At 36.4% G+C, this 14,633-nt stretch overlaps 1 protein-coding gene across 2 annotated transcripts in view; it reads right to left on the bottom strand.

Moving 5' to 3' along the window:
- The window catches only part of stk39 (serine threonine kinase 39), a 30,903-nt gene extending 16,278 nt beyond the window's left edge, over positions 1 to 14,625 (bottom strand). For both annotated transcript variants that reach the window (XM_007546564.2, XM_007546565.2), the window contains exons 1-10: positions 12,675 to 14,625; positions 10,638 to 10,750; positions 10,352 to 10,460; positions 9,959 to 10,100; positions 9,505 to 9,560; positions 8,155 to 8,264; positions 7,407 to 7,508; positions 6,923 to 7,056; positions 6,571 to 6,619; positions 5,321 to 5,386 (exon numbers count right to left, since the gene is read on the bottom strand). In XM_007546564.2, the coding sequence (XP_007546626.1) occupies positions 5,321 to 5,386; positions 6,571 to 6,619; positions 6,923 to 7,056; positions 7,407 to 7,508; positions 8,155 to 8,264; positions 9,505 to 9,560; positions 9,959 to 10,100; positions 10,352 to 10,460; positions 10,638 to 10,750; positions 12,675 to 12,774 (981 nt within the window). In that variant the 5' untranslated portion in view covers positions 12,775 to 14,625. The remainder of the gene's footprint in view (positions 1 to 5,320; positions 5,387 to 6,570; positions 6,620 to 6,922; positions 7,057 to 7,406; positions 7,509 to 8,154; positions 8,265 to 9,504; positions 9,561 to 9,958; positions 10,101 to 10,351; positions 10,461 to 10,637; positions 10,751 to 12,674) is intronic.
- Positions 14,626 to 14,633: the final 8 nt, after the last annotated feature.

The raw sequence follows: 14,633 nt of genomic DNA, 5'->3' as shown, positions 1-14,633 counted from the left end.
CTACACAGCATTTTGCATGAACGTCTAAAAAATAATTTAGGTGTGACCTTGTTGTCTTTTTTGTGCCACTCTTCCTTAAAGGTCAGATTTGTGGAGTGCACAAGTCATAATTTGTCTTATCAACAGTTTTCCCTACCTGAGCTGTGGATCTCTGCAGCTTTTCCAGAATTATAAGCTGCCTCTTGGTGCCCACTCGGAATAATGCTGACTAGCCCGGCCTGTTAATTTAATTTAATGTATAAGTAGGTTTGCAGTTGGACCATATTTTTATTATTTTGGATCCCAGTTGAGCTCTGTAAAATTTCCCAAAGCTTGAAATGTACATTTTTTTTATGATTAGCATTGCTTTAACAGCTTTCACAACCATTTCTGACCTATCTGGTGCGGCCCTTGGTTTTCATGAAGCTGTTTGTTCACTACTGTTTGCTAACAAACCCCTGAGCCCTGAATGGAAATGCTGAATTTTAACTGAGTTGAAATGGTAGTCAGGAGTACTCTTATCACCTTATTAGATAAGTTCTGAAGGAAGTTGGTTGCACTGAATTTTATTTAGGAGTAACCTATTAAAGCAGGTTAGAAACAAATGCACACCATTCAGTCCACATTTGAAAACCACACACTATTTATAGCAATTTACTTATAAAGTTTATGTTCATTGTTACTACTGATCTATGACAAAAGAACTTGAAATTAAATAGGTGGCAGTTTATGGTTGTAACAAAAATGTTCCTGGGGTATGAATAGCTTTGCAAAGTCACTCTATGTAAAGCTGTTTAATCAAACATTACAGAGCTTTACATGAAAATTAGCTATTCAAAGCCACACTAAATGCCCCCCAAATTGGGACAGTTTGTAAGTCTGAGATGAGCTCAGCTCCAAAGTATTACAGAGGAACGACACAGATCTGACACAGATCTGTGAACAACCAGCACCATAAATGCCCCTCGGCTTTAGTCGAGGTCACAGTTAAAGGAGCACTACCCTTCCAGCTGGTGTCAGGTTTACCTTCTAAATCTGACTGAGAACAAAGGCTTTCCCAGTTCTGCGCAGGGTCCTTTAGCAAAACAGACAGATCGATTCAGCTAGAAGCCAAACCTGCTCAAGCAACAGGCAGATTTGGATGTTTTCAGGATGTTTTCAGAGGCTACAACTTCTCCACGTTCTGTATTGGTAGCTCTTCTGAAAATTAGCATTTAGAAAACATCATTACAGAGTTCAATAACTTTTTGATTATCATGTGTCCACTGGACCATAAAATTAATCTCAATATGAATCTGTTTTCTGTTTGTTCAGCTTGTTTTTTTGCATGTCTTAAATCAATAACTCAAACCCACATTCATTGCAATATTTTACATTGACAACAGATCCACCAGGTTATTGTGAAGTTTTTATTGTGTGTATTGGAGCGCCATCTGCTGGTAATCCTGGTTCTTCAACTCAAAACTACCTACCTTAGTGAACACAATATTCCTTTTATTAACAATCAAATTTAACATGCAACAAATACTTGCTTTGTTCTACCTACATTATCCAAAATTTCCATAAATTGAAGGTTTTTTTTATTTTTCTAGTTTTCATACCATCTGTTAGATACCATCTGTGATTACTTTCCTGATGAAAGAATCTGCCATCTCTTTCTCATTCCCTTGTAAAATGAGAAGGTGTACCTGATATGCAGTTCCAGCCCTTTTATTTTAAACCCTATCAGTATTTGTTTCTTAGATATGTCAATATTTTTACCATGACTACCAAATTTCACACAAAGAAAAAAAAAAAAAAAGAGAAAAGAAAAGAAAAGAAAAGAAAAACTGAATGCCAAGCAACAAGGGTTGTGATAGGTCAATGGGAAAATGCTGCAGATCAAGAAGGTCAAGAGACTTAAGGAGGCTGTGCAAAGAGAGGAGCTGAACAGTGAGGTTTGGGAGCAGCTAAGGTCACAATATCCTGAGGTGGTTGTGTTTCTGCAGTACTGCTTGTATCTGCAGGCTTTGGATAATGTTGCTGAGCTTATAATGCAGTGGACTCTGTAGGTCAAATCCGTGCAAAATAGCAAGGGCATCAGCTCTGCTGCAAATTTTCTACAGCCAAAGTCATCATTGAGTCAGACCTTCAACTGTGTATTTCATGCTGTACATTTTTACGACATTGAGGGAAGGTTTTAAATTACATCCTTTATAACCTAATCTGTAATAAGTCATTTTTGTATTTAATAATTATTCTCCAGATTGCTCTGGGTCTTAACATTTTTCTCTTTTTTACTCACAATTTGTCCAGTCCATGGAACTGATGTCTATTATCATGCAGAGTATACTTAAAAAATGAGAACGACTCAAAAACAAAAGAAGAAGTAGCAGGCCTAAAATAAAATTCGCATCAGATGAAGAGTATATTAAATCATGTCTTTTAGAAAATAGGAACATGTTTCACAGAAAGCCTGACATGGGGTATACATCATGCTTCAGTTTATCAGTCTAGTGCAGAGGTGCTTAACCTTGTTCCTGCAGAACTTGACTGAATTCAGAAGTAATGCAGTCGTTCCAGTCAAGTTTGATGGAGAGAGGACACATCTAAAACACGCAGGAAAGTGGGTCCTGAGTGCCACATATGGACACCACAGATCCAAGCTAAATATGTACTGCATCTTTGGCAGGTTTCATACTCAACTTAAGAAAGGGGAACCAAGCCTGAGTTTTCAAAAGGTTGTGAAAAAGAAAGTGCTTAAAGAGCACATTTAAAATTTGGTTTTGCAATGTTGTGTTTTACATTTAGACAAACCAGTGGTTTATCACTCAAGTTCAAAATATTTTTTTTATGTTTGCATTATTAATAGACCGGACTGAAATGACTTGTATAACAAACATATTATACTGGATAGGTCAAAAAAAATGTGAAAACAAAGCAGCCAAATCCAAAAGAAAACTTAAAAAACCTTTAGAAACCCATATTATCAATGGTAAAGGGATAGCTTAAAAGGATTCAGAAGCACAGTTCTACTAAAAAGTTATAAACAGCCAATGTTTTACATACAATAAATAGTTCTAATTTTATCTTCATTTAGAATAAATCCAAATTAGTTGATCCCAGAGGCTGAATTTTATACCTAATTTAAGAGGGACCAAAGGAGACTTCCAATCCTAAACCAAGTCCAGTCACAAAAACCTTATAGAGATTTATGCAAGTGCTGTTTGACATGTCTTTGTTACTTTAGAATTGAGTGGTTTACCACTTCTCAGTGGTAAGTCAATGATTGGTTACCAGGAAATGGAGATAGGAGATGGTGTGGTGCCACTTGGGATTAGTGAACTCTGCTTTCTAGATTTTTACACATTTATATTTTTCTGTCAGACAGCTGCTACTACCAGCAAAATCTTTCAATGTTTAGTTCTCAGTACAAGTTTCATACAGGAAGATCTCTGGTGTTGTACAGCCTCCTATTTTCATTTCCTGTTAAGATATTTATTGGCTTCCTTTTAAATGGTCATCAAAGTTAAGGATGGGAATTATTTAAAGATGCATTAAACACCATTAGCATAAACCGCTATGTCAAACTAGCCTCCAGGTAATCTGAATTTAACTATGCCAGTTAATGCCACTATAAACATTACCTAACAAGCATCTTTAAAGGGCATTATGTATTTTCCAGGCAGATTGAGTCATGTTGTACCAAAATCAAGTAACTTTGTTACTTTCAGTTGTTGTATATTATACATCAAAACAACTTAACCCTTCTAGACTGGAACATGTAGGCGGCGACACATCCAAATTTGCAGTACCGTAATTCCAACACACGTAGCGCTATCTGAAAAATTCCAACGGTTTCTGAAAGGGGAGACGTTGCACTTTCCAGCAAGTATCGGGTTAATACGGTAACTTCACAGCTGCAGCTGCAGAGAGTGTAATTAATCCGGGGGGCACTCGTTTAATAGACGGTATATTGCGAAAATAACTTGCTGGATATTGAAAGTTCCAGTTGTTATTGATACATGGGTAAGTATATCATCTCACAGGACATTTAAAGAACTACTTACAATTAAAATAAGGAAGATTTATTTAGGCAGACGCTTGAAACTTCAGCGTAAAAGGGTTAAAAGAAGTCTGACTTTATATCATAGTTGTGTCTGACATCTAGAAATTGGCCTCTGTCCCTTTAAGAAGCTCCTACTCTTTCAGCATGTCATCACAATGCTTCTTCATTTACAAGGAGGAGCCTTGTGGAATAGGCGGTGCTTTGAAAGAGCAAGTGCTTAGGCACAGCAAAATGGCTGCCACAGGAAATTTAAGGATTTCTCAAACATGAATGAAAGAATTAAAGTAAAAATCCAGCTATGTTTTTGATGAGGGAATCACATATAGCATGATATAAAGCTAAAAAAAACAAAACAAAAAAAAAACAGTCAGTCTACCATAATATTCCAATCCCTTTTAATAGAGCCTCAGTCCAAAATATCAGCACTATTCCTTTAAGACATCTGAAAAGTAATGTAGACATTAAGGGACTAGCTAAAATAAGTTTTCAGTTTTCACAATTATCCATTCTAAAAAGGTATTTTTGCTATAATGTTATAGTACAGTAATACTCTCCAAATTCACAATTCTGAAGCTCGTTTTACTTCTGATTTTACACAACTGCATGACAGCAAATCTGTAAAGCATGTTGTCCGGGTTTGTTATAGAACTCCTGAATAACAGAGCAGCCTGTACCCTTTCCCTCTGTTACTGGCACTGAAAGCCTGTCTGTAGTTCACACATAAACCATCAACAACGTAATGCCACCCTACCCCGTTTGTGCGTAATTATAACGTCATGAACATTAATGGTTGTCCTGTCTACTATGCCCTCTATTTAGACTGAACCATGTCAGTGAATTTCCACCCCTCCACTCAGCCGCCCTTCCCTCTGATCCTGCCTCAGACCTGGCCATCAGGGGAGTATTATGTAAAGCTAACATCAGCTGTGCCTGAAAAACGGCACTTCCTCCCTGTTGGCCATAACAGTTTTACTAACTTATGTTAACAATCCATTTATCCAGGTTTGTCTTGACATACGCAGGAAGCTGCTCTTAAAGTCATACTAACACATGGGTCAGTGGATCTGCACAGCATGACTCTTATGCGACTGTGGCCCACATTTTTATGTTGTCTATGCATTGGGGTAAAAGTTGTTGGAGGTGCTAAAGGAAGACAGAGTCCATATGTTGTGTTGACTGTAAATTCAACATCCTGGATTGAAAGCAGTCCATCCATCCACAAGTTTTTTTGTTTTTTTAATGTTTAACCAATAACTGTGTTATTGAAGAGGGCAAAATATCACATAAACATACCTTCTTTGCTCTCTGAGATATCTTTGGTGCACGACTCAAAAGCTTTTCAACAAGATATTCTCTGTTCTGCAGGGCAAAATGAACAAAGTAAGGAAAAAAATTTAATCATCAAAGTTGGACAATGCCATGCAAACCACAAATTTAAACAGGGTCCTTCCCATACTTGCAAACATTGGAGGAGGCATAAAAAAAGTATGCATGACAAGTAAATCAGTAAGACATGAAGACAAATACTTTGAAAGCATATTTTTAAAATCCTGATTCAGTCAATCTGAAAAGTACCGTAGGTGTCAAAGAGGAAACTATTTGGCAATGACTTGCAACATGTTTTTCATGCTGTAGATCTGAAACATACCCAAACGCCTGCAGCAAAAAGAGAAGAAAGACCCTGCCGAGATCCTATCTGTGAGACAATGCTGATAATCACTGCTCCATCATGCCGCAAACTCTGCAAATTATCTACAGTTCTGATGTTAATCAGCTTTTGTGGAACAGAGCTGGCCACATGACTTCAAAGATGGGATGGGATGTAGCTCACAGTTTAAAACATTTAAATGCAACTTAACAACAACGTTGAGGCAGGCCTTTTAGTGGTGGCAAGCATCCTTAAAATCACGTTTCTTATCTATTGGTTTTGCACAAGTTTAGTTTGCATACAAATGTTGTCTATTAAAAAAATGCTTAGTTAGAGACATAAGATAGTAATTTAAAAACAAGAGAATCCCCCCAAAAATTTAATATCTACTCAAAGTGCACTTATTTTGTTAGTTCAATACAAAAAACTGAAACTCTTATATTATTAAACAGATTTATTACTCACAGAGTAATATTTGAATTTTCAATCTTGGGATTTTCTGAGATACAGAATTTGGGGCTTTCATTTCCTGTATACTGTAATCATCAAAAAATATTACAAATGATTTATTAAAATACAAAAATCTGTAAGCAAAAAATCTATACAAATTTCAGTTTTGGAACCGAATTAAATTCTGATGATTTTCTACTTTTGTTGAGATGCACCTGTCTTAACTCCCTTTTTTTATTATTTACCAAAACAAAATCAGTGACATGATTGAATGTAAAGTCAACTAAAAGTGGTCTGTTTTACATGAAAAGTCAACTACACCTCAATGTCTGAGTGTGTTGTGTGTATGAAAATAACCAATAGAATCTAATATGGCTTCAACCCATCAAATGTTAATAAAACCAAACAAAGACAGTGCAGCAAATATTTGAGATTAAAGAAATACCTTTGCCTTTTGTATGAATTTACACTTCAAAAGCTCAGCTGCTGTAGGCCTACAGACAAAACAAAGAGAAAATGCCATTGGAAAAATATAACAAGAAAGAGTCAAGCTCAATTAATCAAAAATATGGAGAAAAAGTTCTCCTAGACATGGGAAACAAATGCTACAGTAAAAAAACACACAAATCAAGCAAAAACTTAGGAAATCTGATTGATTCACTTCAAAGGGGAAAAACAAGAGTCATGATTATGCATGTCCAAAACTGGATCACTGTCTAAAAGTTAAATAAAATCAAGTTCTTGTTATTTAGTACAAACTGCTTCATTTCTGCTCGTTCATATGTTGTGGCACCAACCTTTTTGCAGGGTCTTTCTGAAGGCACGTAGTTATAAGCTTTCGAAATGATTTTCCATATTTTTTTAGTATTTCCTTGTCCTCAACACCCATCTCCAGAGTGGGCGGATCATTCTGTAGGGTAAGCATTAAAACCTGAAAGCACAAGGAAAAACGGTCAAAAAACACCCAGACATTCAAGCAGCACTATCAAAAGGATAGTGCTTTTAAAATAAGAAAATTGGGTCTTTTTAGATGTTTGGATTTGAAGAAGGAAAATAGATTGTTGCATTGTCAATGACTTATTCAATTGCCTGAGTTTTCTCAAGACAATCAGGATTGACTTGTATTATATGTTACTGAATATAAATTTGAGCATTAGACCGGGTGTTATCTGACTGGTTGGACCTAAATTAGTCTTGCAAAGTTCCTTGTTATGGCATTTGTATCTAATTGACTCCATACAAATAATTTAATACATTTTATTTTTGGTCCATAACACTTACCTTCATTGGAGGGTATCGGTGATAGGGTGCAGAACCTGTTGCTAACTCTATCGCTGTAATTCCAAAACTCCATATATCTGCTTTGAAATCATAGCCTCGAACCTGCAGACATGGGGTTATAAAAGACAATAAGACTTACTTATGCAAGGCTCAGAGGATTTATGATTAGTGATAAGCATAACTAATATAGAAAACAATGAAAACATCTGGAGCATAAAATGTTCTCTATATTTACTGGAGTCCCAAGTAAAATTATGTAAAATGGCTTTAAGTGAATGTTGTTGCATAATCTTAAACTAAAAGGTTCTAAGAAATGTTTGATTTAATTTTAGTACATTTATTTAAAGTGGAAAAAAAAAAAAACTCTGTGACAGGAAAAGATTCTTAACTACATCAACATGTCATCCTGAACCAGTAATAATTTCTATATAAAAATAAATGTAACTAAAACATTTTAATTTTATAAAAAGAAAAGTTATGCTGCTCAGACACGTTACGTCTGTTATTTAATTATTTAGATTTTCACATTCTTTTTACATTTGTATTTCCAGTAACAACTAATACTTTTTTATTTAATTTACTTTTGTTTCACAGAAAAACTTAAACATTGACTTAATGCGTGGGTTTATGGTCTCTGAGATCTCTAAATGCATGTTAAACAAGTTAGAAAATGGCTATAATAAGGATGATGCTTGTATAAATCTGTATCTGCAAACAGAGGAATAATTGAAATTTACAAAAGACTTACCTGCTCCATCACCTCTGGAGCCATCCAGCACGGCGTTCCAACAAAAGTCTTTCGAACTTTGTGCCTCGTCATGTCGCCCCCCGCAGCTAAAAATGCGCTTACACCAAAATCTGTAGTAACAAAACATAAACATGGTGGTTACCATCATAAAAATGTGAGACTGTTCAGAAAAATGTCTTTACTTTGCATGTTTGCTGGACTTTGACAGTGTTAAGGTGTACATTCTAGCAAAGGAAGTAGTCCTAAATATTCTCAATGGACTTATATATTCATCTCTATAAAATTTGTCTGAGTTCAAACATCTTCCGTTAAAAGAGGCCTGCATCAAGACAAAGAAAATCCCAAATTTTTGATTGTTTTAGATTGTCACAGAGTAAATTAGGTGTTTATTGTTCACTGTCAATCCAAATTTGCTCTGTGTGACACTTGTTTAGTGTTCAGTGTCACACTGAGAGACCCTGGAATTGTTTTTTCACAAACCAAGTCCAGAGAGCATTGTTCCTTCATGTATGGAATATTACCCGAACCATCCTGTTCCAAAGCAATGCTGAAAAACCTGCTTTCACTTTTTCCACCTTCAGGATGAATCACTGCAATTCCACTTCAACTGGGTGAAAAATGTTCCACTTGAGATATTGAAACCGATCCTACATTACTGATGGTTACAGGTCCAGGATGTGACGCCCCAAATAGTGAAAAAAAGCACATGATGTTTGTATTTAAAGCTAAACCTAGAACTGACCTCATCGAGAGGATATGCTGAATTTTATTTGTTTTTCCTTTATGCGCTTACATTTTGTTTTCTAAATGTCATCTTGCTACATAATTACACTTCTACAAAGAATATTACTCTTTTTTTAAAATAATTTCTAGTTTTTCAAGCACTGTCAAATGCTCTTTAGGTATATCCAATAATTATATTATTATCAAAATATTGTGATTTTAGCTAGTTATTTAGTATCCACTATTTGGGCTAATATAAGTTAGAGGGTCACATTCAAAAATGTATCCACGTTGAAAATATTTTTGCTTAAAACAGTACCAATAATTAAAACGCATCAATCTTAAATACGTCCAACTTTCTTTGTTTCTGTATGGTTCAAACAAATCTTCCAATCAGTCAGCCTCAGGTTTTGGACAGTTTTTTTTTTCTATTTGCATGAATTCAGTCAACGTTATGCAAATACAAAATGTAAAAGAACATTCCAAAAAATATATGTCCCTGCAAGGCTAAAGTACGCCAGTGTGTTACAGTAGAGCCCAAAAAGTAATGCTGTAAACTGTAAATTAGGACAACATTGGTTCTTTAAAAAGAAAAAAAGCAGAAGAGAGTGTGATAATGTAACAAACCTGCAATCTGAACAGATCCATCTTCTCCCAGTAGGATGTTCCCAGCTTTCACATCCCTGTGGTCAGCAGAACAATAATGGAGTAAAACATCAAAGTCACGTGGGACAACATCGATTCTTCCATTCATGTTAACAGATCCCACTGACTATCACTATCTAGAACTGTGCCCGAGGGGCTCATAGAGGTTTACGCCCCATATTCACACTGACCTTGAAATCAAGGACGTGAACAGAACACAAAGAACTTTGTATTTCACTTTAGGATTTTACTTTGGCAGCTTGTTCATTCGCTTCATCCCGGTCATTATTTCAGGGTTTCACATAGGAGTGTGTGCTCTCGCAAAACAAGTACTTGTTTCACTAATATATGTTTTAATGATAGTTTTTCATTAAAAAAATAAAATAAAATAAAAATCTCCCTATTAGAAATAATAGACAGAAACTAAAAGTGTTACCTGTGAATCTGTCCGTTTCTGTGGAGATAGTCCAGGCCCTCTAGAACTTCTTTTAATATTGTGGCAATAATTGGCTCATCTAATGCTCGAAGATTTTTATCCTCTTCTTTGCTCGCATGTTTAATTATATCCAGCATGGAGCCTAAATAACATCAAGCACAAGAAGAGGTATTCCTCCAATTTTCAAACATATAAATTAAACAGACAAAAAAAACAACAACAGTACAATACATTACAGTAGATCTCATTGGAATTAATTTACAACTGAGCCTGATGAGCCTGTGGTAATATAGGAAATACCAGTGTCGATCACTGATATGAGAAAATCAAAGGAAGGAGATAAAAATATTAATGACCTCTACTACTATTAACTTTACATCATACTAAACTCACCTCCACTCAGGAGCTTCATCACCAACCAAAGTTCATCCTTCACAACAAAGGAAGTGTAGTAGGTGACGATGTTTGGGTGGCTGCACTGACTCATGACTTGAATTTCTTTCTGTAGGCGAAGAACATTTGCACGACACAAAACATTTTATCCCTAAGGATTCAAGATAACCATAGAAATGTGTGTAACTTTAAAGGTGTAGCTATCAGAGGTAATGTAGCAGCATATCATTAGAGAGTGGTGTAAAAGCACAAGGCTGAGAAAATAGCCCATATTAAATGTGCTCACCAACAGCTCATCCATGCTGGTCTGGCATTTTTCCAGGTTGATCCTCTTTATGGCCACGCGCTCCTGTCTGGGGGTACAGAGGGCCGCCTGCACCACAGCTGTGGCCCCGCTGCCTGGAATCACAACCGCACATCAGCATCAGCACAGGGGGATATGAGCCAAGAGGGACTAGCGTCACATGCACAGCTGGAGGACTTTACATTTCAACATCCCTCTGAGGCATTTGTGTTTAGGTAACAGCTTTCATGTTTCATCTGTGACAACTGGAGCAAACGCAAGCAGAGTGCACCACTCTTTTCAAACAAGATCACACGACGACATCAAGTTGCTGGGACGTACGGCACTCTGCCAACTGTTACTGGCGGATAAGGCATGCTTTATGTCATGTGAGATGGGACTGCTGATTGTGAGAACAAGTAACTCTTAAACAACTCCCCACATTTTAACAAATATTACCACAGACTTTTGCATATTTTATCTGGGTTTCACATAATAAACCAATGAAAAGTAGTGCAGAATGTGTACAGGATTACACATGTTTCAATTTATTTTCTTAGCAAATTAAATCTGAACAGTGTAGCAGAAATATGAACTCATCCCATTTTAATGCAATACTCCAAATAAATTTGGTGCAATCTGTTCCTTTCAGAAGTCAACTAAACTTCTTACAGTTCACAGGCAGCATTTGAGTTAACTATAAGTACACACACCTGTGGATCTATTTTAAGGCAATACTTCAAATACACTGTTTCCTTGTCTTACATCATTGGAAATACACGGACGTCTGGCAGAGAAGCGTGAAACCTTACACGTCCCAAGAAACCGAACAAAAAGTTAAAGGTTGGGTACATGTGGGTCTTTCAAATGGACAGTGACGTAAACATATTGCTGAATTAGTTGCAAAAGTAAACAGAAACCAAAATGCTTTCCTCATGTCATACTGTATAAACAATTCTACCTTTCATCTCTCGCAAAAGTCAATAAAAAATATTATAAATGCAGGTATGCATACACTGCGTAATCGTCATTGACCTAAAACATGAAACATTTATTCTGATTGTCAAACAGTGAAGGGCTGGTGGTGGGGAAAGGGGACTGTGTGTGTATCTAAATAGCAAGTTCAACAGCATAATTATGTTATGACATGCTTTGGGAATGACATAATAGACCAGATGACTTGTCACACAAATAATGGTTGTTGTGATGAATGTATAAACAAAAGAGTTGTAACACAAGATATAATGAAACACTGAGAACAAAATGACCTGAACTATAAAAATATGGAAGGAGCTATTTCATTTGCACTGGAACTTTTTGCAGGGTATGGGAGGGACGGCAGCTGTAGTACTTTTTACCAATTATTCTAGTGATTAAAAAAAAAAAAAAAACTTACTGCAGTTCACATATAGCTTTGAATACTTGTAAATGTTCACATATAAAATTGTATATTTTGGGATTTTCTGTTCTTCAAAAAATGACTTGAGTTTCCTTAAAAAGACTGACGATAAGAAAAAAAGGTAGTTGCAGAGTAAATTCAAATGTTTTTTTTTTTCTTTTTTGAATTAAGAGCAAGAAAGTCCCTATTAATGTTGGATAATTCTGATTAAGTTGTTCATTTTGAAAAGTACATCGTGAACATTACTGATTTTGGGATGATTTCAATCTGTTTTATATTTCCACTCGCGTGCCAGCTCAGGAAGGGCACAGCAGCAGTGATTTCAGCAATAACTAATAAACTTGTAGTTTGTCGCTGGAGCGATAGCATCTAATCCGTGAGCGCTGAAAGAGGACTTATTCAATGTGACATTTACACCCCCATGCAGAAACACTGGTTCCGCCTCGTCTGCGCAGATCTACTGTAGACCGGTAGACTCCGACAGTCTCTGTTAACATCCGCATTGCAAAGCAGAGGAGGCTGCTGCATATATTTAAAAAAAAAAAAAAAAAAGCCGGTAGGCCCCTCTCCTTCGCTCACGACAGATAACCCACCACGGGCTGCCTGCCCACCACAACAACACCGCTTCTCCGGATACTAACCTATGACTTCCTGCAGCTCGTAGGACTCCCTGGTAATTGGCCAGCTGATGGTAGGTTGTGGATGGTGGACGGGAACCAGAGATTCGCCTTGATCCGCCATGATGATGATGGTGGTGGTGATGCCGCCTCGGTCACAGACAGAGAAACAGAGACGGCCAAGTTTGACCTCAGCTCCTCCTCGGTGGAAGTGTCAGCTGGCAGCTGTAGCGCTACAACCACCACAGACCCTGCCTGACTGACTGAGCACAACCCGGAAAATAACGGAACACACACACAGAAGAGAGACGCGCGCGCGCTCACTGGCACAAACCACACAAGCACGCGCGCGCACTATCAGTTCACAACACGATGTGCCGCTACAGAGGAAGACAATTTTCGAAACCATGATCTGTTTGGACGAATTAAGAGTTGATAAATACGGTTTCAATTGTTATTAAGTAATATGTTAAAAACTAATTATCCCTAATTAGATTTTATGATTATCACATAAAATGGCTTGGCAGCTTTCAGAATTAGTGACACTGACACGTATGTGTGACGAGTTAATGTAGTCACATTGAGTAGAAATACGTCCGGTGCGACTGATCCGGCTCAGTGTGCCGGTTCATTTAGCGGACTGAACGAAGAGATCAGACACCAGTCTAGTTTCATTTTATTAATTATTTTTTATTTGACAATGGTTGCGTGTTCCATGATTGAGGTTTTCAGTCATTTGAGAGACAGAAATGTCACAGTTAAGGTCATAATGATTATCTAAAATCCTAATTGTGGCATTCAAATACATAATTGTAAAATATAAAGTCCAGTTTTGAGTTTCGAGGTGATATGAGATACAAAGTCATAATTCTATTTTTTTTTCCGTTATTGGCTTTGATGTTGATGTTACAATTAGTGTTTAAAAACATTTACCTAAATGCCTGAGTGCTAAGTTGAAAGCTTTGTCAAACTTTTAATTTGATTAGAACAGAAATAATGCAACAAGGTGTAGGAAGAAAAAAATCAATGGCAAAATGTTTTAGACTGTCTGTGTGACAAGTGTCTACAGTGGTGATTATTCATGATTATTTTATGTTTTATATTGTTTGAGACGTCTTTCTTTATATATTTATTTAGAACAGACTTGGTCTATGAGTGGAGGTAAATGGTGCGGATCCTGGCACCGTGCCGAAATTCCCATTCCTGATACTGACGCTTCTAATGTTGGCCAGAAGATGGCGCGATCGTCGCAAAGACTTGACAGATCATTTTTACATTCTGCAGTGGACAACAAGGGGACATTCTTGTCAATTTTAATACAAAGCATAAAGAGCACTAGATTTCTTCCCTTCACATCTTCCCTTTAGTTGCAGTTGCATTTTCTTGTACAAAATCTAGTATTAAATATTTATTTTTATATTACTATTCTTTTGACAATAAAACTGTTTTGATTCTTCAATCCAAGTACAATGTTTTCAAACAAGTTTTTAACTATATTAAAAAAGGGACATGATAATTTACTAATTGCCAGCTGAAACCTATAGCAAAATATAAAAATATGAGCAAATAAAAAAAAGCACTTACACATTTATCCATAACCACGGCCTTGAAAATAAAGAATTCAATTAGATCTTCTTCTGCTTGTTTCCTTCACCCATCAATGCGACCAATCAATGGGCACAGATTATTATGTGCCAATGTTGCACATAAATCAATAATGTTATCAATCACATATACTCCTCAGCACATAACTCCACAAAATTAGTATTATGAGTTTGATGTTAAATAAGCATAGGTATAGGTATAGATAGTGATGTTGGTATTGGTATAGGGATTGGTATTGGTATCAGTATCAGTGATACTTGCCCTGTATTTACTTAGAATTGGATTAATACCAAAATATGCATTATCACATTAGTGTGACTTTTAGGAAATTACAAAAAATACAAACTTTAACTGAGCAGAAATCATTGTAGTCTGCTA

This window comes from Poecilia formosa, unplaced genomic scaffold, assembly GCF_000485575.1.
Source record: "Poecilia formosa unplaced genomic scaffold, Poecilia_formosa-5.1.2 Scaffold16, whole genome shotgun sequence".
In the NCBI taxonomy this organism is placed as follows: Eukaryota; Metazoa; Chordata; class Actinopteri; order Cyprinodontiformes; family Poeciliidae; genus Poecilia; species Poecilia formosa.
The sequence above is the reverse complement of the archived record's forward strand: the minus strand, read 5'-3'. Positions and strand labels throughout refer to the sequence as shown.